Source organism: Sphaerodactylus townsendi, linkage group LG03, assembly GCF_021028975.2.
Source record: "Sphaerodactylus townsendi isolate TG3544 linkage group LG03, MPM_Stown_v2.3, whole genome shotgun sequence".
NCBI lineage: Eukaryota > Metazoa > Chordata > Lepidosauria > Squamata > Sphaerodactylidae > Sphaerodactylus > Sphaerodactylus townsendi.
This window is the reverse complement of record NC_059427.1, coordinates 3,916,664-3,942,233: the sequence shown is the minus strand read 5'-3', so window position 1 is coordinate 3,942,233 and position 25,570 is coordinate 3,916,664. Positions and strand designations below refer to the sequence as shown.

Below are 25,570 nucleotides of genomic sequence, written 5' to 3'. Positions count from 1 at the left end.
ATGCTGGCAGTGGCTAATGGGAATTGTAGTCCATAACATCTGGAGTGCCAAAGGTTCGCCACCACGGCCCTAGGGTATATCTGCATTAGTGATGCCCTAGAAGAGCCCTAGAAGAGCATCATCCCTGCCCTGCCCCCCAGGCACAATCAGTCTAGCAGTTATTTGTATGAGTCAGTCCAAGAAGAGCATCCTGCAATTTTTCATACTGGCAAGAGCTGCGCTTGTGTAAGAACTTCATGCAGCACAGTTAGCCTCAATGGGAATCATAGTCAACCTATCGCTGACCTTAAGATGTTCAACTCGCACACATCTTTCTTTTCATTGTATTCTCACATTCTATGGGATACAGGGAGGGGGGACTTTTGATATTGATCTTTTGAAAACAAAACTGGCAATGCTCTCGGACAGACAAAGACGCGCAAATCTTCGTCTAATTGGAGTCCCGAGAATGCAAGATGAAATAGATATTAAAAATCAACTAACACTGTGGCTCAATTCTATAAACATTCCAAAACACCGGAATCGATAGATAGAGCCCACAGAAGTTTTTCTCGTGGGAACAGAACTCCAGACATTATTTTTAAATGTTCTACAGAAGAGATTAAAGAAACATTATATAAGAAACTGAGAGATGCTCAGCCTTTGATGTACAAAGACCAGAGAATTTTTGTGAGACAAGACCTCTCACCAGAAACTTTGCAGATCAAGAGATCACTACTCCCTTATGCCAATGCACTGTTTAAAGCAGGAAAGAAATTCTCCTGGATACTCCCGATGGCTATTTTACACTTTGCCGATGGGCAGAAATACCACAAGAAGCAAAACAGCTACTGGATAAACTGGGAATTTCTCCAGAGTCCCAGACACACAGTGACTCAGATGAAGAAGAAGACATGGAGAATCAGGCTTCGACCAGGGGGCATACACTGAAAATGCTGGGGGGAAGAATTAGGACTAATAAAAGAAAACACTTCTTCATGCAATGTGTGATTGGTGTTTGGAATATGCTGCCACAGGAGGTGGTGATGGCCACTAACCTGGATAGCTTTAAAAGGGGCTTGGACAGATTTATGGAGGAGAAGTCGATTTATGGCTACCAATCTTGATCCTCTTTGATCTGAGATTGCAAATGCCTTAACAGACCAGGTGCTCGGGAGCAACAGCCGCAGAAGGCCATTGCTTTCACATCCTGCACGTGAGCTCCCAAAGGCACCTGGTGGGCCACTGCGAGTAGCACTGGACTAGATGGACTCTGGTCTGATCCAGCTGGCTTGTTCTTATGTTCTTATAACTTTGCAACATCCCAGGCGTTCGAAGCGCCAAAGAAAGATAACACAAATCAACCTGGGCCAAGACTTCTTCAAAAATACTTTAAAATGGCTACATAACATTTCATTCTTTATACTAATAGATTTTAACTGAATAACAATAATTAACTAAAATAATCCTTGTTCGTAGTCAGGGACGTAGGTATAGATTTTTTATGGAGGGGTTCGGGGGTGGGGCCACACCCCCACCCGCCCCTAGGGCATGGCCACACCTCCCCAAGCCCCGCCCCTGGCCTAGCGCTTATAAAAGCAGCTCTCCAAGGTCAGGGATGGCAGACTCCCCTGCCCTGCCCTCCCCTGCCCCTCCCCTCTGGGCAGAGGCATAGAGGGAAAATGGAGCCTGGTGCAAAATCTGAGTTTGGCGGGGGGGCCCCGGCAGCCACTGTGATGCTGGAATCCACCCCCAAACAGCATCACTTTCAATGGTGTTTAAACTAGAGAGCCCAAATTCTCCTTTTAAATCCACCTTAAAGGAAGAATCTGGGTTCCCTAGTTAAACAACATTGAAAGTGATGCTGTTTTGGGGTGGATTATCCCCCACCCTGAAACAGCATCACTTTCAATGTGGTGTAGTGGTTAAGAGCAGGTGCATTCTAATCTGGAGGAACCGGGTTTGATTCCCTGCTCTGCCACTTGAGCTGTGGAGGCTTATTTGGGGAATTCAGATTAGCCTGTGCACTCCCACACACACCAGCTGGGTGACCTTGGGCTAGTCACAGCTTTTCAGAGCTCTCTCAGCCCCACCCACCTCACAGGGTGTTTGTTGTGAGGGAGCAAGGGCAAGGAGATCGTAAGCCCCTTTGAGTCTCCTACAGGAGAGAAAGGGGAGATATCAATCCAAATTCTTCTTCTTCTTCTAAACTGAGGACCTCAGATTCTAACTTTATTTTCAGATGAGTTATGCCTGCCAGAGACAGCCCTTGCTTCCACAGCAGAACACATGTGTGTATGGTGTGCATTTCCTTACCTTAATGTACAGTCAGCTCTTGAGGGTTAGAAATAACTGCACAAAAATGGAAGATTATTGAAGAAAGGCAAGAACTTTAAGGGAAGTGAGAACTTTAAAACAAAACTTTGCCACCAGGGGTTATCCAGACCATATCTTACAAACATTGTATGAAATAATCCACAGTTCATAGAATGGAAGATTTATTAAACAACAATAAAAATAGGTCACAAAATGGGAGAATTCTAATCAGTTTCACTTATAAACACTTCAGCATATAATTAAAAAGAACATATACAAAAACTGGAATTTGTTGTATTTTGACTTTGTAAGAAAAAACACGATTTCTTTTAAAAGAACATCCATCTTAAAAGACAAATAATTCTGATACTTATTTATGCCATCAGATGCTCCTGCAATAAAATTTTTTTAGGAAAGATCTCTAGAAAATTAAAGGCGTGGATAATTGAACATAGGAGTAACATATAGCACATATTAATTGGTACCCCCTTTAATATAACCTTTTATTGAGAAAGAACACAGACATGTTTTCATTTTGGGGTTTATATAAATAATACCACTATCATGAAAAAATATTGGTTAAAATGGGAGATTGACTGGATTATAAGGTTATAGACTTTGGCACATCCAGGTTTAAATTGTGATCTGGGACTCTTGACTTTGCTCAGCTAATCTCTCTATAAAATAGCATTGCATCATCCTCCACTCAACACCACAACAACTGTTGTGGAAAGGGTCAGAAGAAAGGAGCTCTGGTCAGTAGTTGTTTTATATATTTATATATTTGCGTGGCTGGCAGTCTGGCTCTCTGATGCCAGAGTGCCAGCTGGGTCAGGACAGTCAGCTGGGTACTTTAAGGACGAGGCTGAAAAGAGGGGAGCAGGATATGAATGGCAGGAGAAAGGGAGACAGACACAGAAGAAAGCTGATAAGAATATGAGCAAGCTGTAGGAAGACACAAACAGATGGAGTCAGCAAAGCAGGAGGCAGACCTGCTGTGGAAGAGGCCAGGTTCTTGAAGTTTGTATGTTATCAGCAGGTTACTCACCAGTAGAGAGGGCTACAGCAGAGGCTGGAAGCCTGGAATGTAAGAAGTTGATGTGGGACGGCTGGAGTCTTGCAAGAGGCTAGCTAAGTAATGTGTTAAAGAGCTCCCTACAGCCCAGAGACTTTGGCATAAAGGGAAGGACTATAAGGGAATTTACTGAGCAAGGGAACAGGGAGGGAGTAATCAATTGCTGCATTCTGATTAAAGAAAGGCCAAAGAGCAATTGTGGGCTGAGGAGGATCCATTTGGAACCATTGGGATAGTCTGGTCTGGAGGCACTAAGCTCATTTGTCTTCATAGCCAACGAATAGATTATTTATCTCATTCTATAATTTGATCAATCTGAGTAATCTCTTGAGATTTTATCCTAGATTTTAATTAATATTAATTTCGAAAGATTGTAATTTTTAAGGAGTGTTCTTTTACTAGTTGTGTTTATTACAAAATGAAGTTTTAATTGATGCCCCCTGATGAAGCATGTTCAGCAAAACACACAGGGGCTTTTTACATGACAACGAAGTTGTCACCTGTCACATCCCCCCCCCCTTTTTTTTTTTGGTTTGCTGGCATTGCAATTCCAACAATTGTTCTGATGTTGCTGGCCAAATATGAGACTCTGCACTTATTTTTTAAATGTTAAAATCGGAGATGGATGGATAGACAGACTTTTTAATTATAGATTTTGGGACCATGAAACAGACCCCCACTATTTCTCTCATATAGCATCAGTGTGAATTCTTGGATGGGAATTTGAAACTCACACTATTGCTGGCCAAATATGAGACTCTGCACTCATTTTTTAAATGAGTTCTGCATATCGGAGATGAATAAATAGACAGACATTTTTAATTATAGATTTAGGGACATGAAACAGATCTCCACTATTTCTCTCATACAGCATCAGTGTGAATTCTTGGATGGGAATTTGAAACTCTTTCCATACTGAGAACACTTTTCCCCATGTGGATTTTTGGGTGAGAAATTAGTTTACTGTACTCAGTTTATATGGTTTCTCTAATATGATTTCTGTTGTGGACTCTAAGATAGGCCTTACGACTGAAGCTCTTTCCACACTCCAAGCATTTATATGGTTTCTCCCCTATGTGGATTCTGTGGTGAGTAGCAAGACTTGAGCTATCCCTGAAGCTTTTCCCACATTCTAGGCATTCATGTGGTTTCTCCCCTGTGTGGATTCTAAAATGGGTAGTGAGGTTGGTGTTACGACTGAAGGTCTTTCCACACTCTGAGCATTTATATGGTTTCTCTCCTGTGTGAATTTTGAGATGGGTAGTAAGGTAACCTTTGTCACTGAAGCTCTTTCCACACTCTGAACATTTATATGGTCTCTCCCCTGTGTGGATTCTGTGATGGGCAGTAAGTCGTTTCTTTTGACTGAAGCACTTTCCACATTCTGAACATTTATATGGCTTCTCCCCTGTGTGGATCCTGAGGTGAGTAGGAAGGTAACCTTTGTCACTGAAGCGTTTCCCACACACTGAGCATTTATATGGTTTCTCCCCTGTGTGGATTCTGTGATGGGTAGTAAGGGAACGTTTCTCACTGAAGTTCTTTCCACACACTGAACATTTATATGGTTTCTCACCTGTGTGGATTCTGTGATGGGTAGTAAGGGAACGTTTGTCACTGAAGTTCTTTCCACACTCTGAACATTTATATGGTTTCTCACCTGTGTGGATTCTGTGATGGGTACGAAGGAGGATCTTCTGTCTGAAGCTTTTTCCACATACTAAGCATCCATATGGTTTCTCCCCTGAGTGAGTTCTATAATGGATAGTTAGTCTGGACTGATGACTGAAGCCCTTTCCACATTCTGAACATTTATATGCTTTATCTCCTGTATGGTTTTTGTTATGAAAAGCAAGATTCGAGCTATCCCTGAAGCTCTTTCCACACTGTAAGCATTTACATGGTTTCTCCCCTATATGGATTCTGAAGGTCGGTCCACGTTCAGCACATCTATATGGTTTCACCTCTGTGTGAATTCTATAATGGGTAGTCAGGCTACTCTTCTTAAAAAAATTTCCATACTCTGAGACCTGACATGGTTTTTCTCCTGTGTGAATTCCCTGGTGGATAGTAAGATTACTCCTTTCAGTGAAGCATGGATATGATTTTTCTTCCTTATGCACTCTTTGATGTTCATTAAGGTTGTCCTTCTTTATGATATCCTTTTCTACAGAAATAATGGATTCCTTACTCTGCTTTTTCTGAGCTTCTGTATAACTTCTCTGCTCCTTTTCCTTTCCTTTGCTCTCCCTTTCTGTAGGAATAAAAAGAGATAAATTATATCAGGGAAGAATCAGCAAACATACCAAGTCTAACCTGAAAAAGAGAATGGCAAAACTGAAAATACCAATTTCAACATATATGTCCTGTAACAAAGCAGGTTCTGTGGAAAAAAATATGTTAAGCAGTGTAAAACATAAGAGGTAGAGCCAGAAGAACTTTCTGGGAGCATCTCATTTCCCCTCACCATAATTTCCTCTTTATTTTCACTGAAAGCTCTAACCAATTATCTGTTCATTGTCTCAGCTTTTACTCCTTCCCTTCCACTGGCAGCCTCTATCTGGGAAAACTCTGTTGTTCTGGCCGTCAGACTGTCCTGAACCCAATTGTGTGGTGGAAAGCCTACAATGACTTGCAGGGGGCACCTGATTTCTCCCTGTGTGCTCCACCCCAGCAGCATCTCCTCTTTCCTTCTTCCTGACAGCCCTATATCTTCACATTTCCCTGCTTCTCTTTTACCTTTCCTGTCCACTCATTTTCCTAGTCTGCAAATCTGTCTTTAGTGAGGTGACTGCTGTTGAACAGTAGCAAGCAGCCAGAGCTGAATGAATTATGCAAGTCATGTAGCAGCAAGTTGTCCAGTGGCTGCTGCCAGACCTGAATTTCTCCCTCAAAGGCTAAAACGACCCTAGAAAGGACCCTGGCTACTCCACCTGCCTTTTCTCAACAGAAACCAAGATGTGAAGGCTGTCAATAATGTCATGGTTGCCTATCAACAGCCACTGAGGGCATTTGTTTCTTAAAGATACGGATGCAGCTTTTAACATGGGGAAGGGGGGTTAAACCCTACAATGGTTTTTTTTAAATTCAGGTTATTCTGCATACCTAGTTGCAGAAACATTTGTCTTATATGTCTATATTTCAGTTTCCAGGTTTAGATATCCAGAAATGAAGCACATTGAGAATTAGATATATTGATAATATTGAAAAAATTGGAAGGCAAGATCTTCTTTCCATGCACAAAGTCATGAACAATAAAGTTTCTGCTCAGGCAACTCCTCTTGCTCTCTCCTGTTCAAACATTTCTGACACTGGAAAAGCACTGCTTGTTCAGATAAATAATACAACAGCATTATGCCAGATACCCATCTTAGAAAGCTCCTAAGCAGGTCTACTCAATGAGGTCTAGTCAATGGAGTTACTCCCAGAAAAGTGTTCTTAGACTTCCAAAATGTAAGTTCGAGTTACTGCAATTTTCCATTCTTTTTATATATGACTTTTAACCTGTGTAGGAGAGGAGATCCTCCCAGAACTCTCCAAAGTCTGACATCGAAACTATGCTGCCATTTCCAATTGCCAGGAATTCCTAATGAGCTACTCTGCACAGCCTCAGGGTGCAGGTTGACCATCTATAAATCCTGGACATTACAAGGTTGCCACTAAAACTTCTCTTCCATGTCCCTGACTTTCTCTGACCAACTTTAGTCAGTTTCCCTTACCACCAGATAAATATAGCCCCAGACGGTTTAAAATGACAGATTACATTAAATAAATGTTTATTCTATGATTTAAAACTATACAAGTACTGAAATGCAAAAAAATTGTCAAGATGAGAGCTTCAGTATGAACTGATATCTGAACAGTATGAACAGATATCTGAAAACAACACTAAAATTAAACAAAAATTGGGCTTCAATATACACCATCTCTATACATTACCAAATGACAGAACATTTTTGTTTTTTAAAACTAAACATGCACAAAATAAATTGCAATGAATATTTTTTAATGGCTGTACTGAAACCCCAATGTGAAATTTAGTTCTGAAACTGGAATTAAAATCAAATTAGAAATGTGAGTCCATGTATTCTTTTAAAAAGATTAAACAATGATCCATAGCTATCACTGCTCGATATTTGTTTTTGTTTTGCAGTAACTAGAAGCAACCCTGGCGCCGCCCCAGCGGGGGAAGGTGGCAGGTGGCTGACCACTATCACTGCGCTGTCCTTGAGATGCTGGACTCCCAAACATCCTTCTTTCTATTCTACTATTCTCACATACCATGAGAAACAAGGAGGATGTTTTGCAGCGGGAATCTTGAGGGATAAATGTAACTGTATCTCCATAGCCCAGCAGAACTGGCTTTACAAAAGCCAGGTACTAGCTGGGTGCAATAAAGACTTCTGGCTAAGCAATCTGAGTCCTCTTATTGACTTCAGACCTGACAGAAGCTGACTAAAGGCCGCTCCACTCCTGGGAACAACCCAGCCCATCCTCTGCTGCATGCTCTCTTTGTATGCTGGCGTAGCTTTAGGGCCTTTCTGGGTTTGGGCGGCGCAGAGCTATGCGGTGCCTGCCTTCTGGCATATTTGCTCTCTCCATCAGCACAGGTGCCCCTTATGCCGACGGGGTCAGGGAACACCCCGGCACAGGCTCCCATCCACTCTCAAACCCTGTTTCGCATTCTCCCATCTGGACTGAGATGAAAGGCATTTAACCTCCCAAGTGCTCTGTGTGAGCATGCCAAGCCAACTGCAACAGACTCCTAATAATTCCAGTAGATTCAAGTCCTCCAGAATTCAAGACAGTATGATAAACCTGGCACTGACAGACAAGTTTTTTCATGCAAACTCTCTATCAACATGGACTTAATTGAAAATATACCTTCAACCGAGGCATTATCATGAGGTAGGATAAGGAACATCTTGATAGCATTCCATAGGTCTGAAAAATGCTCACTGGTTCTCAAAATGTGTGTGCGTGTGGGGTGGTGGTGGTGCCAAGTGCAATCAATTCACTTTGAACTCATGGCGACTCTATGAATTAATGCCTTTCAAAATGTCCTATCATTAACAGCCTTGCTCGGGTCTTTGAAACCGAGAGCTGCGGTTTCCTTTATAGAGTCCATCCATCAAAATAGCACTGTAAAATGTGTCCAGTCCAATTTCATCATCTTTTTTCCCCACATATGCTTGCAACAGAGCCTTGAATTCATTGTGGGCCCCTGTGGGTAAAGCACTGTATTGTTGTTTCAATTTTCCCCCCAGCTATTATGTCATTAGTTTAATTGACTGCATATGGAAGTTCAAGTACAGTCCTTCCCTGTTCTGGCGATTCCAGTATTTGGTTTGTGTAAAATCAGTTTCCCTTTTGGATGTACACCTGAACACGGTGAGGGGATTTGTGTGGCTCCACAAAGCTGAGAGCAATACCAAAAGGGGTCCAGACTCTGTCAAGAAGCTAAACTCCTGGCAGAGTCATTCAAGGGGGAATGGTCACTGCTGAGACACCAGGCTAACAACCCACTCCACAGCCAGAGGTAGCCAGGGATGGTGCTGCTGCTGCTGCGCTGCCTCCAGAGGGCTTCCAGGTGGCACAGGGAGGCAGCAAACAAACAAAAACTCTGGCTACCAGAAGCCCTCCATAGGGCCACGGCATTCCCAGCCCTAAAGCCTGGGTGGAAACTGACTAAAGCTGGCTCCACCCCTGGGAATGCCCTGTGCTGCTGTCCAATCAGATACCAGCATGCCTCCGTGGCGGTGCTCACTTGCGTTTTTGCCACCACAGAGCTGAGGGATATTTGGCTGCTGGCACCTTTGCCCTCTCTGCTGGCACGGGTGCTCCTTGCGCCGATGGAAGAGGCAAATGCATCCATGCAACCCAGCGCCTTTCCCACAGTCCATTTGCACAACTCCTCTATCTCGATTGGGCTATAAGATGCATCCACAGCAATCAATGGCCACATCCGCAGAAGAGGACAGATAGTTCCAATCAGGGTGGATAGTTTTCTATTAAAGATACATTGTAGTCCAAAGGTTATTCAATATAAAATAAACATTAGTTTTTAAATATGTAGCATGAAATTATGTATTCATGGCATGTTTAAACATTTTTGGTAAATAAATTTTATTAATCCATTCGCAATGTCAAGCTTCTCCAGAATTTTCTGTCAGATTATTTTGGACAATTTTCCCATCTAGAAGCTATTATCACTACCTCTGAATCCCAGTGCTAGCAGGCAACATTGGGGAAGCTTCGGCCTCTACGCCTTTTTGTCGGCCCTCCAGAAGAATTTGGTGGCCAGGCCACTATGTGAGACAGGATGTTGGACTCACTGGTCTGATCCAGCACAGCTCTTCTTACGTGTAGTGTACGTAAGGATAAACAGAGGCCCTGGAAATGCTGGCCAAGTTTAGAGCTAGGGTGGATTTACTTGAAATGCTGGTAGGCCTCTAAAGTGACACAACTCAACACTATCGCACATAGACACACAGATGCATAAACACACTGAGAATGCAACCATTTGTACCACTCTCTCACTTTCAGTATATCTGGAGTTTTGACAGTAGAATAGTAAGACACCGATCCTTTCAACTGAACAAAACATTCCAATTCATACAATTGCATGAAAAGAGTCTCCTTGGGAGGAGGGGCCACAACGCAGAAAGAGAGCAGAAGCATTGAAATTATTTTTTAATGTTTCCAAATTGACCTATGAGGAAAGGCCAGATATAGACACAGTGATAAATAAATAAAAATTACTACCCAGAGATGCTAGAATCCTGTGGATCTCCTCCATCACTTCCTGGTGGAGATCCCTTTGGGCCAGATCCAACAGAGCCCACTCCTCCTCTGAGAAGTACACAGCCACGTCCTCGAAGGTCACCAGTCCCTGAAAGAAGAAGGAATTCTTTGCATAAAACCTGACAGTCCAAAGTGAAAGTCAAATGGTGGAACATTCTCCTCTGGGGTGCAAATCTGCCTCACGGGTGTTGAAGGCTGCCATGGGTGGGGGGCGGGATCTTACAAAGTAGTAGAAGTGCCAGAGAAAGTTTACTGACCCCCTCCGCCTCCAAAGCAGTGGCATACATGTTGTCCTCAAAAACACCTTCCTTACCTGATCTGGCAGCCCGTAGTCTGTTCTCACTGCTTCAAAAAAGAAGGAAGGCTCGGAATATCCGGCCTGTGTCCTTTCACTCCCTGTGAGGGGGGCAAAAGAGGTAGGAAGAGATTATCCTGCTTGTGGCCTGGCCATATTCAACTTAAACTTTTTTCATCACAGAAGCCAGACAACAACTCAAAGGATCCTCCCCCACACTTCCATATGGGTCTCCTCCCTCAGTAACCCCTTTGGAGATACTTTGCTTCAGATCCCTGCATTTATCATAGTTTGCACAGGAGTCCTATCGCTGAAACCCTGGTCTTGTGACAACTACACTGGCTCTTTCTTTGTATAGTTCCCATTTCCCAGTGAAACAGAGACACCCATGCACAAGGACTGAGTGACACCCAGCACTGAGAATCAGAAATCCACCCACTTCACTAATGGAAGATGAAACTGTTCTTTCTTCCCTAACACAGGTGTGAATACTTCTTTGAAAAACACAGAGAGAACCCCCCCAGGCGTTAGGGAAAGACAATCCCAGACCTGTGGAGCCGCCACTGGAAAGGCCCTGATCCTTACTCAAATGCCAGCAATCACCTGTATTGAGACTAAAGGTTGGTAGGAGGGTGATAATTCTTGGAGGGAGTTTTGAGGGGAAGAGACAGTCCAAAAGAATGAGCAACAAATCATGCCACTTGCAAAATCAATACCCTTTTTCTTAAGCATTTTAACCTTTATCTCATCCAACTTCGACTGCCAGGCAGTGTTGGGCGGGGCACTGTTCTAGGAGAAAAATGTTTTTTAAAGGCCTTCTCAGCTGAAAGGAAGTTCTTACCATAGAGCTCCTGGAGATCCCTAGAGGTCCCCAGCACCAACAAAGGTTAGTTCTAAGAATTGCTGGAAAGGTACAACCAGAGGTTCTCACCATAGAGTTTCTGGTGATCTCTAGAGCTTCCCATTCTCACTTACAGAATTGTCAGAAACTCTGGTAAAAACTTCCTATTAGTAGGCGAGTCCTTGTTTTTCTTTTCTTTTTCTTCTCTTGCTGCTGCTTCCAGCAGTGGCAGGAAATGGGACCTGGGGGCTGTGCAGTTCTACCTCCTATCATAGCTCAGTTTAAGCTGCTTCTTGGCTGCAATCCTAAGCACTGGTTGGGGCCTAAAAAACTCCTCACAACATTTTAACCTGGGTGAAAAGCTTGAGCTTAGAGCAACATGAGAGGGGCCCACGTTCCCATTAATTCTCACCCAGAGAAGTGGCCCCTCCGTTGCTCTCCTGCTTGATCCCCTGGAAGAGACGATCCTGTCTGGGGTCAGAGGGGTTGATCTCCGTCCCTTTGGAGGGCCCCTGAAAAGGCAGCAAAGAAGCGGGAAGCATGGTGAGGAAAATGACAGGCCATCAAAAGGCTTAGGGAAGCGAGGGGTGAAGGGGATATGCTCAGATGAATTCTTGGGGAAATGGGGCATTTTTTTTTTTTAGGTAATGATAGCCTTTATTGGCATTCCAATTGGCATTTGCAGAAAGGGGAATTTTAGAATCTCCTGACAAAATTTCTGCCTTTAGCACCCCCCAGAATGAAACCTCCTCACCTGTTCTTCCTGCTTCTTTGCCTCTGCCTGGCTCAGGAGGAAGCCTTCTGCCAGGGCCACCGCCTGGGAACTGGTCTCTGGTTTGCATTCCCTAACCCAGCTCTGCATCTCCAGGGGCAGGACAGCCAAGAACTGTTCCAAGACCACCAGGTCCAGCAGCTCCTTGGTGTACCTTTCTGGCTCCAGACTCTGACGCCAGAGATGGTGGAGTCTGCTGCAAATCTTTCGGGGGCCCTTAGCCTCCTGGTAGCAAAAATTCCTGGTGAGCTGCTGCTGGATATCTGAGCTGGATGTGTACTCATCCAGAGCCTTCTGCCCCATTCCAGCCCAGAATCCCCGCTTTCCCCCATCTTCCATGGCCTCAGGATCTCTTTCTGCTTGGGGGCTAGCAGACCGTTCGTCTTCCATGTTCAAACCCTCCAAAGCTCACAAGCAGTTCAGTGAGAAAAACACGGCGCTCTCTCAGCCGGCAAACAAAAGGAATGGAATCCGTACAGCATCAGAGATTCTCTCTGTTGGAAACAATATAAAGACAAAACAAAGACCTGTGTCAGCTAAGGCCCATATCCTGAAGCTTTCCTTGGGTCCCTCAGCAGGGAATAACACTGAAGAGTCAACCCCCACTCCCCAAAGGAGCTGTTTTCAGGGGAATCGATCTTCATACTTCATACATTTGTAATTGCAGATTTCCTGGAGGATAGGAATTCGAGGCAAAGCTACTCACTTAAAATTCAAGCAGGTACACCTCTAGTCTAAAAAAATAAAAACTTTATCTCAGGGACAGAGATGTAACATTTCTATAAATTTTGAAGCCATAGGGAGAAGAGGCAGAAAGGTCAACCACGGGGGAAGAGTCTGGTCAAACGCACTACAGCGGTTGAATAGCAGCGAAAGAACTGTATTTATTTGTTTGTTTGTTTATTTATTTAATAATTTGATTTTTTTCATCGCCCTTTCCCAAATAGGCTGAGAGCATGCTCCCTTCACGAAATGCATCTCAGAGCTATATTGGCATGCCCATCTTGTCTTCATTTTACTCATTAAAAAGAAGAAAATATTTCATAGGAGTTTTTGTTTTTCAGTGCTACTCAAAATTTCAAATTTTTCCACCACAGAATTCAAAAGGGTCCTCAAAAAAAGAAAAGAAAAAGTACCCCCCACACCAAATTTTATTTTCTTGTTTCTTGGGTGTTTTCACATCTGTGCTCAAGGAACTTCCTCCAGTACTTTGATCTTTTGGGATGATCTTTGGTGCTCCTTTTTCAGAGGTTCGGTATTCTTTTTGAGGAACCCAGAGCCCCACGGACAGTTTGACTGTTCCCAAAGTGCCCATGCCCTAGATGGCCTGCTTGGAAGGGCTATAGGGCCCCTCTTTATTGCCCAGCTGTTTCAAAAGAATACCATCTTTCATAATCCTACAGACTAAACTTATGCTGTCTGTAGGACCTCAGAATCCTTTCCATGATTAGCAACCTGAATCTAACCAACTAACTCTGGATTTTGCATTGTCGAAGGCTTTCACGGCCGGAATCACTGGAGTGTTGTAAGGTTTCCGGGCTGTATGGTCGTGTTCCAGTAGCATTTTTCTCCTGAAGTTGTTTGTTTGTATGTATGTATGTATGTATGTATGTATGTATGTATGTATGTATGTATGTATGTAATTATTATTATTATTAATTTATTTATCATGTTTGAATACCGCCCTCCCCCGAAAGGCTTGCTTACTTACTTACTTACTTACTTACTTATTTATTTATTTATTTATTTATTTATTTAAATTTGGTATACCGCCCCATCCCTGGAGGGTATACCATGGTTATATGAAAGTTGCAGTTGGGTTACATAGACCAGGTTCTGCTCCTAACAATAGCTCAGGAACCCAGAATGACAGCCCCGAGGGTGTAACAACTAGATGGACCCTGGTCTGATCCAGCAGGCTCTTTCTTACGTTCTTATGATGATATTCCATACGCACAACATTCATTCCAGTTCCAATTGTTCCCAAAGGGCATTCTTGTCATTCCCTTTCATACACCCTAAGAGCAGCCTGCATTCAGACAAGTTGGCAGTCCTTTGCATGGAAAACATATAAAGAAGCAGTGCGATGTAGTGGTTCAGCGTCCCACTGGATGACCTGGGGCCAGTTGCACACTCAGCCTGACCTACCTCACAGGGTTGTTGTGACAATGAAATGGAGGGAAAGAGAACGATGAAAGCAGCTTTGGGGAGAAAGGTTGGATGCCCATGCATGAAATATTTGGGGCAGTTTTCTGCTTACGTGACTGGGAGGGAGGGGGTTTTTCGATTTGGCTGCCCAAGAACCATGCGTGGGGCCCGAATCTACCAGCGCTGCCCCTTCCTGGAGGGACAGAATCCAGCCACGGGAGCCCGCCCCCCCCCTCCAGGCTGGACTTCTGCAAAAATCGCTCTTTGCAAGCCTCTCCGGAGCCCCCTGCGCCCCAGCAGCTGAGAGGGGTGCCCCGCCTGACCCCTCCCCATCAAAACAGCCGCTCGGTCTCGATCCCTTTGGGGTCTCCGCCCCTCGGACTGCCTTTGCCTCCAAACCCCCCTCGCTATTTCCCACCTTCCATTACCAATCCATTTCATCCACAAGCATTTGCAACTCACCAGATTTGGGGGGGGGGGGGGCCGCAGGAATTGGGGCTGCTGCTGCTCCTGGTGGGAAAATACCAGGCTTATTACAAAAGACTGGGGGTGGGGGAGGACATTCCTCCTTGCACTCTTTCTTCCCTGCCCTTCTAGGAATGCAGTCTCTGTGTTTTGCCTCCTTCCTCCAGCCCCCCCTTGCAAGAGAGAGAGGTTGCCCATTGCAGGCTGCAGGGGAGGAGAGGGGAGGGGGGAGGGGGGAGGGGGAGGGGGAGGGGGGAGGGGGAGGGGGAGGGGGAGGGCGCTCGCTGTGTTTGGCGCAGCTGATAGTTTAGTGCAGTGATGGCGAACCTATGGCACGGGTGCCAGAGGTGGCACTCAGATCCCTCTCTGTGGGCACGAGCAAACAGAGTAACTCCCACCCCCCCACACACACATCTAGGCTGGCCTGGACCACTGGGCTTGATTATTAGCATTAAACCTAAGACATAGTTTTGGGGAAGCAGTGTAGGTAACCCTGTTAGGCGCCGTTAAACCCCACTGATTTTCATGCAAAGAACTAAAGCGTGATCCTTTACCTGGGAGTAAGCTCAGTTGCTAGGAATGGGGCTTACTTCTGAGTAAACCCTCCTAGGGTCGTGATTCACCCGTTGGAAGAGTTGCACGGTTGCTTCAAAGCAAAGCCATCGACTACCACCAAGCTTACTCCTGAGTAACACATGCCTCGGAGCCAACCGTTTTTTCCTAAACTAAAACCTCAGTATTTTGGTTAAATTGCTGAGTTGGCACTTTGTGATAAATAAGTGGGTTTTGGGTTGCAATTTGGGCACTTGGTCTTGAAAAGGTTCGCCATCACTGGTTTAGTGCATTCATGAATCCCAGTGCAGAGGTGCAGAAAGTTAAATGCTACAAAGATAGTCAAGTCCCTAAACAGGAGTCAATACCCCCCCCCTTGTTACTGGGAGAGCGGAGTAGAGCTAGAGGGGTGAAATATCTGGGATGGGGTAATTTAAAAGAGATGCCGCAGCAAGGCCCAGAAACACTCCCATGGTGATCCACCCACCCCCACCCCCCAAGAATGACATCTCAGGCTCCCCCACAACTGCAGCTCCAAAGTGCGACCCCAACTTCCTTGGGTCCCCTGCGCAATCCTCTGGAAGGAGGCTGCATCCAGACCTCCATGGGGTGCTGAGGTGTGGGTGGGAGGGAGAGTGGGGTGCTCCTGGCCCCACGACTGGAAGAAGCTGCTTTTGCGGGGGAAGGAACAGAAGGGACCCTGATCTGTGCCCACAACGGCAGGACGCGTCTGCTGAGGAGGCACACTGTCAGAGCAATAACAAAATGACTTCTCACCAACCTGTGCAGTCTAGCATGTGGGAAACAGATTAGAGCGAGAGATCCCAGAGATTCGAATTGTTAGGAAAAAGGGGAAGTTGTTTGGATTCAAAAAGGGGGTAGAAAAAGGCAAAACAAAATACAGGAGAAACGACATGGCAAGAACAACACAGAGATATTCAAATGGAAAGTGATACAGTTGTACTCATAACTAAACTTGTTGGCTATTCTGTAGCTGATTCCTCAGAGCATGTGCAGAGTTCCCTGTGGTAACAAGAAGTCCTTAAGGTAGGGGTGACAAGCATGAGCTGGCTTATTAGGCCCACAAGCCAGCGGAGGCAACCCCCACTCCCAACCTGAGCTGGCAGGCCTGCTGTGAGCTAGTGTTAGGGCTCAGCCTGGTCTGAGTGGGAACTCCTGGGAGGAAGACCCAGAGAGAGAGGACAGTGTTGGTTCCAGATTCTCAGGCACTGCCTGTAGATGCAGAGACTGAGCAGCCAGAAGTTCCTGCAGGATCAGGTCCAGAGGCTCAGGCAGAGCATTCAGGCTGGGATCCACAGCCAGGTCCAAGCTCTGAGATTCCCCAGCAGGAGCTTAGCTCTGAGACTCTTCCGACCCTTGATACAGAGCCAGAGGGGACCCTGGCAGCTCCCTCACCCGCCGCCCCTGTCTCCGGACCCCCAGGAGCAACACAGGAGGAGGTTGCGTGCTGGCTTACACCAAAGGAGGTGCAGCAGCAGGTTAGCCGCTATAGGGCGAGCTAGAGTAGATGCGGAGTCTTTTCAGGAGCCAGACTAGAGTAACCCAGCTGCAAGAGGTTATTGCACAGGGGTGAACTGGCTATAAAAGAGAGGCTGCAGCTGAGCTAGCTTGTGGCAGCAACGTTGTGTTTTAGTTTGCAGGTTACTATTTCTGTTTCTTGTGTGGATTCCTTGCTCTGTTCACATTAAACGTCTGAAGCTGCTAAGACCAGTGTGTGGACTATCCTTGGTCCCTGAGGGCCTGTCTATGACAGCTGTCCAGGACCCCACCCCACCCATCAATCCGGATTGGCAAACCCAGTGCAGGTTGGCCAGTCCAAGCACCCACCCCACTCCTGATCTGGCCTGCAGGACCTGTAGCAGGCTGGGCAGTTTAACCACCACCTCACTGCACGGCCAATTTGGCCTGGTGAGCCTGCAGGCTGGTCAGTCCAAGGAGCCACCCCCCCGCCCGCCCATGCCAATTTGGGCTGGCAAGCCCAGTGTGGGCTTATCATCTGAGGAAGCCACTACCCCCCTCACCCCCACCCCAGTGCCAACCACTTCCCTCAGAGCCGTTCTGGGCTGGCAAGCTCACCGAGGCAGCCGTTCCCACACGCTGATCTCTGCTGGTGAGCCTGCTGGAGGTTTGGCAGCTGAGGCACCCCTCGCGACCCCTCTTCCACCAGCCTGGCCAAACCAAGGCCCCTTCCGCACACGCAAAATAATGCGTTTTCAAACCACTTTCACAACTGTTTGCAAGTGGATTTTGGTATTCTGCACAGCTTCAAAGAGCAGTGAAAGCAGTTTGAAAGTGCACTATTCTGCATGTGCAGAATGAGCCCAAGTTACATTTATATCACATTCAGCGCTCATAACAAATGAGTTCAACACCCCTGCCTTGAGGCCTACCTAACCTCCTGTGGACCCAGTTTCCATTGAAGGCTAAAAACTGAAGACAAGGAAGAATCCCAAATCTCCATATTTGTACACAAAACAGAACTGGATCTAAGCCAGCCATGATTTTCCCAAAAACTTTGATAGAAAAGCTTGGTAGATGAAAGGAATGATGTGGACGTAGCATACCTTGGTTTAAGTAAAGCTTTTAACAAGGTGCCCCATAATATTTTCGCAAGTAAGCTAGTGAAATGTGGACTAGACAAGGCTACTATTAGATGGATTTCTAATTGGTTGACTGACCAAATTCAAAGGGTGCTCATCAATGGCTCATCTTCATCCTGGAGAGAAGTGACTAGTGGGGTGCCACAGGGTTCTGTCCTGGGCCCAGTGCTAGTCAATATTTTTATCAACTACTTGGATGATGGAATAGAGAGCATGCTAATCAAATTTGCAGATGACATCAAAATAGGAGGGGTAGCCAGAGGACAGAGTCAGAATTCAAAATGACCTGGACAGATTAGAGGGCTGGGCCAAAACAAACAAAATGAATTTCAACAGAGATAAATGTAAGATACTACACTTCGGCAGAAAAAATGAAATGCATGAATATAGGATGGGTGATACCTGGCTTGACAACACTATGTACGAAGGGGATCTGGGAGTTTTAGTAGACCAGAGAATGAACATGAGTCAGCAGTGTGATGCAACAGCAAAGAAAGCCAATGCGATTCTGGGCTGTATCAATAAGAGTATAGAATCTCTAGATCGAGGGATGTAATTGTACCTCTTTATTCTGCATTGGTTAGACCTCAACTGGAATATTGTGTACAGTTATGGGCACCCCAATTCAAGAAGGATATTGACAAACTGGAATGGGTCCAGAGGAGGGCAACCAACATGGTAAAAGGTCTGGAATCCTTGCCCTACGAGGAGAGACATAAGGAGCTGGGTGTTTAGTTTGGTGAAGAGAAGGTTAAGAGGTGACATGATAGCCATGTTTAGATATTTGAGGGGATGTCATGTTGATGAGGGAGCAAGCTTGTTTTCTGCTGCTCCAGAGACTAGGACCAGGAGTAATGGGTTTAAGGTGAAGGAAAAGAGATTCCACCTAAACATCAGGAAAAACTTCCTGATAGTAAGAGCTGTTCGACAGTGGAATGGACTACCTTGGAGTGTGGTGGAGTCTCCTCCTTTGGAGGTTTTTGAAGAGAGGCTGGATTAACAGTTAAACCAACCCAAGGTCTATTTCAAATATGTTCAAAAGAAGGAGGAGGAGGAGGAGGAGGAGGAGGAGGAGGAGAAGAGAGATACATACCAGCCATGTAGTGATATGCTTATATCCCAAGCTACTTGGCAACTTCACACAAGTAGACAACAAACAGCATATGAATCAAGATTAAACCCTCAAGGCCTAGGAAGAGAACTTCTGGTTCCTGCCCTCCAAGAACAAGTGGAACTGATGGAAAATTGATCTGACAGCTAGCTAGCATAACAGAAGCGTCCAGGGCAATTTATAGGGAAAGAGCCCTTTCTTTTGTGATGAATAATTATAATTGGGCCCAGTGTAGAAGTCTACACTGAATTCAGATCTTGAACAGTTGAAGTTAAAACCTCATTAACTGATCACAACACTAAACACTCCAATTTGGTCTACTGAAATCTCCGCAAGAGACTTATCTTTTGCAGCATAAATATACATTATGGGTCAGATGTCAGAGCTTATGCCAGCAGAACAAAAAGAGAACTCTGAACTAATGATTTTACTTAAAATAAAGCATAATTCTTTTTTATTAGAGAACAACTTAACAGATAAGTAATTATGCAGCAAACTCTAAATATAAAAAGTACGAATAGTTCTATCATTTTTTAAACTTGAGCTAAGTGCATAACCATTAGAGTTATGGCAAATCACATTTTAAGAGCTGTTTTTTTAATACCCCGCTTTTCTCTGCCTTTTAAGGATATGCTCACCAAAAGTAATGTCCACTTTGACTTGAACACACCAGAAGAAACCCATGCATGGCATTTTCCATAGAGTCAGAAACGAGAAATAAATCTAACTATGACACATGATTGAATTGTCCTCTAAATAAAATAAGTGGAACCTAAAGCTAAGTAATTCAAATAAATAATATGAGACAAGCTCTAGATACCCTCATGAAAACTCTCAAAGGCTATGAAACTAAAATTAGAACTGTTTGAGGTTAAAGAATACTCAATCTGTGCCACAGACTGAATCACATCTTACCATAACACATTTCTGAAGATGCCAACCATAGGTGAAATGGTAGAAGCTATAACTACCAGACCACGGCCATATGGCTGGGAAAACACTCAAAAGACAATACTCAATCTGCTATTTTGTCAGCTACGTTGTCTTAATTACAAGTGACAAAAACAACAAACAGGTGTGGCTTGTTGAACAAACAAAGAGGGACAAAGCTGAAATAGCTATATGCAGCCTACAAAAACATAAAATGATTGAAAGAATTATATAAAAGGAATGCACACGCTGCTTGCCTATACGACTCTTATGTCTCCATAGAAGTTGTGCTCCACAGATAGTTTTGATCTAATTAAGAAAAACAGCAATTTCATAATTATTGAAGGGACAATGTCATGATCCAGCAGAAGTTATTTAGCCAATTAAAGGATTAGGCTTGTAACGTTTATTATATAACAATGCGACCCTTGCGGGGACTTCAGATTATTCTTGAAGATAAAACTTCCAGCTCAACAGAGAACGGGACACATTTTAGATTACAATGAAACACTAATTGTATGTAAAGGAATAATTTTGAAAAAATATTTTTACATGTTTCTACATAGTTGTATTTTCTGTATATAGTAAAATATGTTTAGGCTTAATATTATATATATGTATTTTTCCAATGCTGTTCATAGTTGATAACATATTTGACTTTTTAATTTTTAGATTTCTTACACATAGATGTTTTATATATATGTTTATTTACCCTGTTTCCCCGAATATAAGACATCCCCTGAAAATAAGACATAGTAGAGGTTTTGCTGAAGTGTGAAATATAAGGCATCCCCCAAAAGTAAGACGTAGCAAAGTTTTTGTTTGGAAGCATGCCCGACAAACAGAACACAGAAAAATAAGACATCCCCTGAAAATAAAACATAGCGCATCTTTGGAAGCAAAAATTAATATAAGACACTGTCTTATTTTCGGGGAAACATGGTATTAACATTATTGTATTATTGCATAGTACTATTTTTAATTATTTATTCCAGATTAGTTACAAGATAGTGATCCCTAATAAAAGAGTAAAGATAATCACATTGCTGAAGATGTGGGCATCATTCCATGAAACAGAAGAACGTCAGGAAACCTGTCCAGCAAGAAATTAATCTGTACATACTATATAAAGGTTTACAAGATACTTATCTTCATTAAGGATTTTGAAAGTGAATTTGCAGTTTGGACTGTGATTATATTTTGTACCATCAGCTTTAAGAATCTTTGTGGATAAGCTTCACACTTCATTTGCATTGGGTGTTTAAGGGTTGTAGGCTGCACCTAGTATTAAACTGTGCATGTGCATTATGTACATTCAATTCTTGCAATCATTTTATGTTTTTGTAGCCTGGGTATAGCTACATTGTCTTGTCAGGTGTCAGTTCAGAATACATACATACAAGAGAGCACCAAAGACCATTTAACTCAGGCAACTAGGACCGTTTTCATGCCTTAACCAGTTTGGAAACCACTTTGAGAAAGCTCAAAATAGTCTGTAATGCTTAAGAGACCATGAAGAACAGAGACCAAAGGCAATGACATTTGTAAGTACTGATTGGCCTATATATCAGAAGCATTAGCAAAGTGACTTGTGCATACTTCTCAATGCTGTAGGAATCATTTATTATTTCAAAGGGGAATGTATACCTCTGAAGTCTACATTCTTTGTTTCCTTGGCAGGTTTGCCCCATGTGTCTGGATTGATGGGAAGAAAACCATGAGATATGCCCAAAGCTCTATGCACACTCTGAGCAATTATAAGGTTTCTCCTCTGTGTGGATTCTTTGATGGGAACTAAGGCTTGAGCTTCGACTGAAACTTTTCCCACAATCTGAGCATTTATACGGTTTCTCTCCTGTGTGAATTCTTTGATGGGTAGTCAGGTTACTCTGCTGATTGAAGCTTTTCCCACAGCCTAAACATTTATATGGTTTCTCCCCTGTGTGGATTCTGAGATGATTAGTAAGTTGGGACTTCTTCCTGAAGCTCTTTCCACAATCTAAGCATTTATATGGTCTCTCTTCTGCATGAGTACTTGAATGGTTAGTAACACTGGACTTGAGAGTGAAACTTTTTCCACACTGTAAGCATTGACATGGTTTCTCTCTTTTGTGGATTCTTAGATGGGTAGTAAGGCTGGCCTTATGACTGAAACTCTTTGGACACTCCGCGCAATGATATGGTTTCTCTCCTGTGTGAGTATTTTCATGGTCAGTAAGGTGGGACTTTTTACTGAAGCTCTTTCCACAATCTAAGCATTTATATGGTTTCTCCTCTGCATGGGTATTTTGATGGTCATTAAGGTGACCCTTTTGACTGAAGGTTTTTCCACACACTGAGCATTTGTACGGTTTCTCCCCTGTGTGGGTTCTTTGATGGGTAGTAAGGTTGGCCTTCTGATTGAAACTCTTTCCACACACCAAACAACTATATGGTTTCTCCCCAGTATGGATATGCTGATGGTAAGTAAGACGGGACTTTTTACTAAAGCTCTTTCCACATTCCAAACATTTATACAGTTTCTCTCCTGTATGGGTATTCTGATGGTCAGCAAGGTAGGACTTTTTACTGAAGCACTTTCCACACTCTAAGCAGTTATATGGTTTCTCACCTGTGTGGATATTTTGATGATCAGTAAGATGAGACTTCTTGGTGAAGTTCTTTTCACATTCTAAGCATTTATACGGTTTCTCCCCTTTGTGAATTCTTTGATGAACAGTGACATACTCCTTCCGACGGAACCTCTTTCCACACACTAAGCACTTGTATGGTTTCTCCCCTGTGTGGATTCTTCGATGGATAGTAAGATGGCCATTCTGAGTGAATCTCTTTCCACACTCAGAGCATTTATATGGTTTCTCTTCTATGTGGGTATTATGATGATTGGTAAGATGAGACTTCTTAGTGAAGCTCTTTCCACACTGTAAGCATTGATATGGTTTCTCCCCTTTGTGCATTCTTTGATGGTTAATAACATTCTCCTTCCGAGTGAAGCACTTTCCACATTCTAGGCATTTATATGGTTTCTCCCCAGTGTGAATTCTTTGATGGATAATAAGGTGACCATTCTGATTGAAGCCCTTTCCACAATCTGAGCATTTATATGGTTTCTCTCCTGTGTGGATTGTTTGATGAGAAGCAAGTAGCCCACTCAACATGAAATATTTTTCACACTCTGATAATGTACAGGGTTTTTCTCCTATGAGTACTCTTTGATTAAAAGTGAGGTAGTCCTCCCAAATGAAGCTCTTTCCACACTGTATGTATTTATAAGTTTTTTCATCAATGTGAATTCCTTGATGTTCAATAAAGTTGTTCTTTCTGAAACTCTTTTCTGCAGAAGCAATGGATTCTTTCCCCCACTTATGATTTGCTTCAGCTTCCTTTCTCTGTTCTTCTCCATTTCTCTTTCTCTCTCTCTCTTTAAGAATCAAAAGAAAAATCAAATGAGGAGGAATCAATGAACAATCACAGTTAACTCCTTTGAAAAAGCTAATGGGAAAAATCTATACAGAAAGTAATGTAAAGTAAGTCATGCAGATAGTTATATAAAGTAAGTTTTTTTGCTCCAACAACTGCACAACATGGCCACTCAGTGCTTGAAGTCTTCTGTTGGAAAAGCTCATATACCAAGGTTGGATAAGACACATTGGAGGGTTAGTGACAGTCAGTGATAATACAGAGGAAGATAATATAATGATAGAATCATATCTTGGAGGGCAATCCTCAGAAGGTTTACTGAAAATCCTACCCAGGCCTGTTACTCACAAGAAAATTTCTTAGGATCATTGTTGCTATTGAATAATCAGGTCTGCTATCACAGAGGGATCTGCCCCACAATTTTGGGTACCAAAGAGAAGTTGAATGTGGTGTGAAATTCCACCACATTTAGCAGTGGCAGGAAAGAGAATGAAAACTTCTTTTTCTACCAGAACCAACATAATTTTGGAAGCAACAGAATACTTATCTAACATAGTAATTCAGATGATAGAATATTATTAGAGGAAGTCAATTTTGGCCAGAGAGCCACGCTGAGATCTATAAGTGATGTCTCTTTGGGACAGTTGAAAGCTTACTAGAGAATCCTCTACACTAGACAGCTTCTCAACAGAAGTCTGTTGTCTTGTGCTAAGTCCAACTTCTCTTCTTCATTTAGGTCCGGGACAGCACACAGCAAAAAGGTGTTCCTAGCTGTCCCACAGCTCAGGTGGGAGAGAGCAATGAGGCTCTCCCCACACAAAAGCACAGCTTTTTAAACAATTCTCTCTCCAATATTGTTTAATATCTATATGCACCCTCTTACCAGGTTGATCCAAACGTTTGGGCTTGAGTGTCACCAATATGCCGATGACATCCAGCTGTATCTAATGATGGACAGCCATCCTGATACTGCCCCAGCCGCCAAGAGACACAGGTATTAGGTGGGGTATAAAATTTTATAAACAAATAAATAAATGTAGCTTGCCTGGCTTTTTATCACCTTTCCTAAGTGAGACTATTGGCATCTGTCCCAAACTGACCTAATAACAGTGATCCATGCAATGGTTGTCTAGTCTAGATAAACTACTGCAACTCTCTCTACACAAGGCTACCCTTGAACTTGCTCCCGAAACTCCAGCTGGTGCAAAATGCTGCAGCATGGGTCCTCCCTGGGACCCTGTGGTGGGCACACAACTGGTGCTCTGCCAGCTGCATGGGATCCAGGTAGAGTACTGAATCAAGTTCAAGGTTCTGGTACTTACCCTTAAGGCCCTAAACAATCTAGGGCAGTGGTGGCGGACCTATGGCACTCCAGATGTTCATGGACTACAATTCCCATCAGCTCCTGCCAATTGGCCATGCTGGCAGTGGCTGATGAGAATTGTAGTCCATGAACATCTGGAGTGCCATAGGTTCGCCACCACAGATCTAGGGCCATAATACCTATGGGATTGCCTTTCCCAGTACTTTTGAATTTGAAATTGATTGTAAACTTGATTTTACTGCATGAATTGACATGTTGGAAGCCATGCTGAGCCCACGAGGAGAAGGGCAGCATAGAAATGGCATAATAAACAGCATCACCCAAGGAAAGAGGATATTTATTTAAAAGAAGAAGAATTGGTTTTTATACCCCGCTTTTATCTAATAGCCAGTGTGGGGCAGTGGTTAAGAGCAGGTAGACTCTAATCTGGAGAACCAGGTTTGATTCCCCACTCTTCCACATGAGTAACGTACTCTAAACTGGTGAACTGGATTTGTTTCTCTGCTCTTACACATGAAGCCTTCTGGGTGACCTTGGGCTAGTCACAGTTCTTCAGAACTCCCTGCCTACCTCACAAGGTGTCTGTTGCAGGGAGGGAAAGGGTCTGTAAACCACTTTGAGACTCTTTATGGTTGAGAAAAGCAGGATATAAATTCTTCTTCTATCTTAAGGAGTCTCAAAGCAACTCACAATGACAACCCTTCGGGCTAGATGCCTTGTTGCCTTCTGTATAGAGTTGGCATGGCTGAAGAAGACTAAGGTCGAGAGTGTTTAACTTACCCAAGTTAGCCCTACTATTTGATGTTTACATGTGGCCAGCTTATCTCCTGACACAGAATCCAGCTGAATATCTGGCAACTGGAGTACTTCCAACTTTTGATATTTGTTCATACTTATGCATGGCCAGTTTATCTCTT

At 43.6% G+C, this 25,570-nt stretch overlaps 2 protein-coding genes across 2 annotated transcripts in view; both read right to left on the bottom strand.

Annotated features, from left to right (window-relative positions):
- LOC125428888 (zinc finger protein 845-like) overlaps positions 1-14,823 on the bottom strand; it is a 45,656-nt gene extending 30,833 nt beyond the window's left edge. The window contains 6 exon segments of the mRNA XM_048489596.1: positions 4,393-5,624; positions 10,136-10,262; positions 10,488-10,570; positions 11,723-11,822; positions 12,065-12,576; positions 14,693-14,823. Coding sequence (XP_048345553.1) covers positions 4,393-5,624; positions 10,136-10,262; positions 10,488-10,570; positions 11,723-11,822; positions 12,065-12,472 — 1,950 coding nt within the window. The 5' untranslated portion in view covers positions 12,473-12,576; positions 14,693-14,823.
- Positions 2,461-25,570, bottom strand: part of LOC125428591 (zinc finger protein 420-like) — a 32,405-nt gene continuing 9,295 nt past the window's right edge. Inside the window, exons 6-7 of the mRNA XM_048488986.1 lie at positions 21,654-23,330; positions 2,461-4,415 (exon numbers count right to left, since the gene is read on the bottom strand). Coding sequence (XP_048344943.1) covers positions 4,345-4,415; positions 21,654-23,330 — 1,748 coding nt within the window. The 3' untranslated portion in view covers positions 2,461-4,344. The remainder of the gene's footprint in view (positions 4,416-21,653; positions 23,331-25,570) is intronic.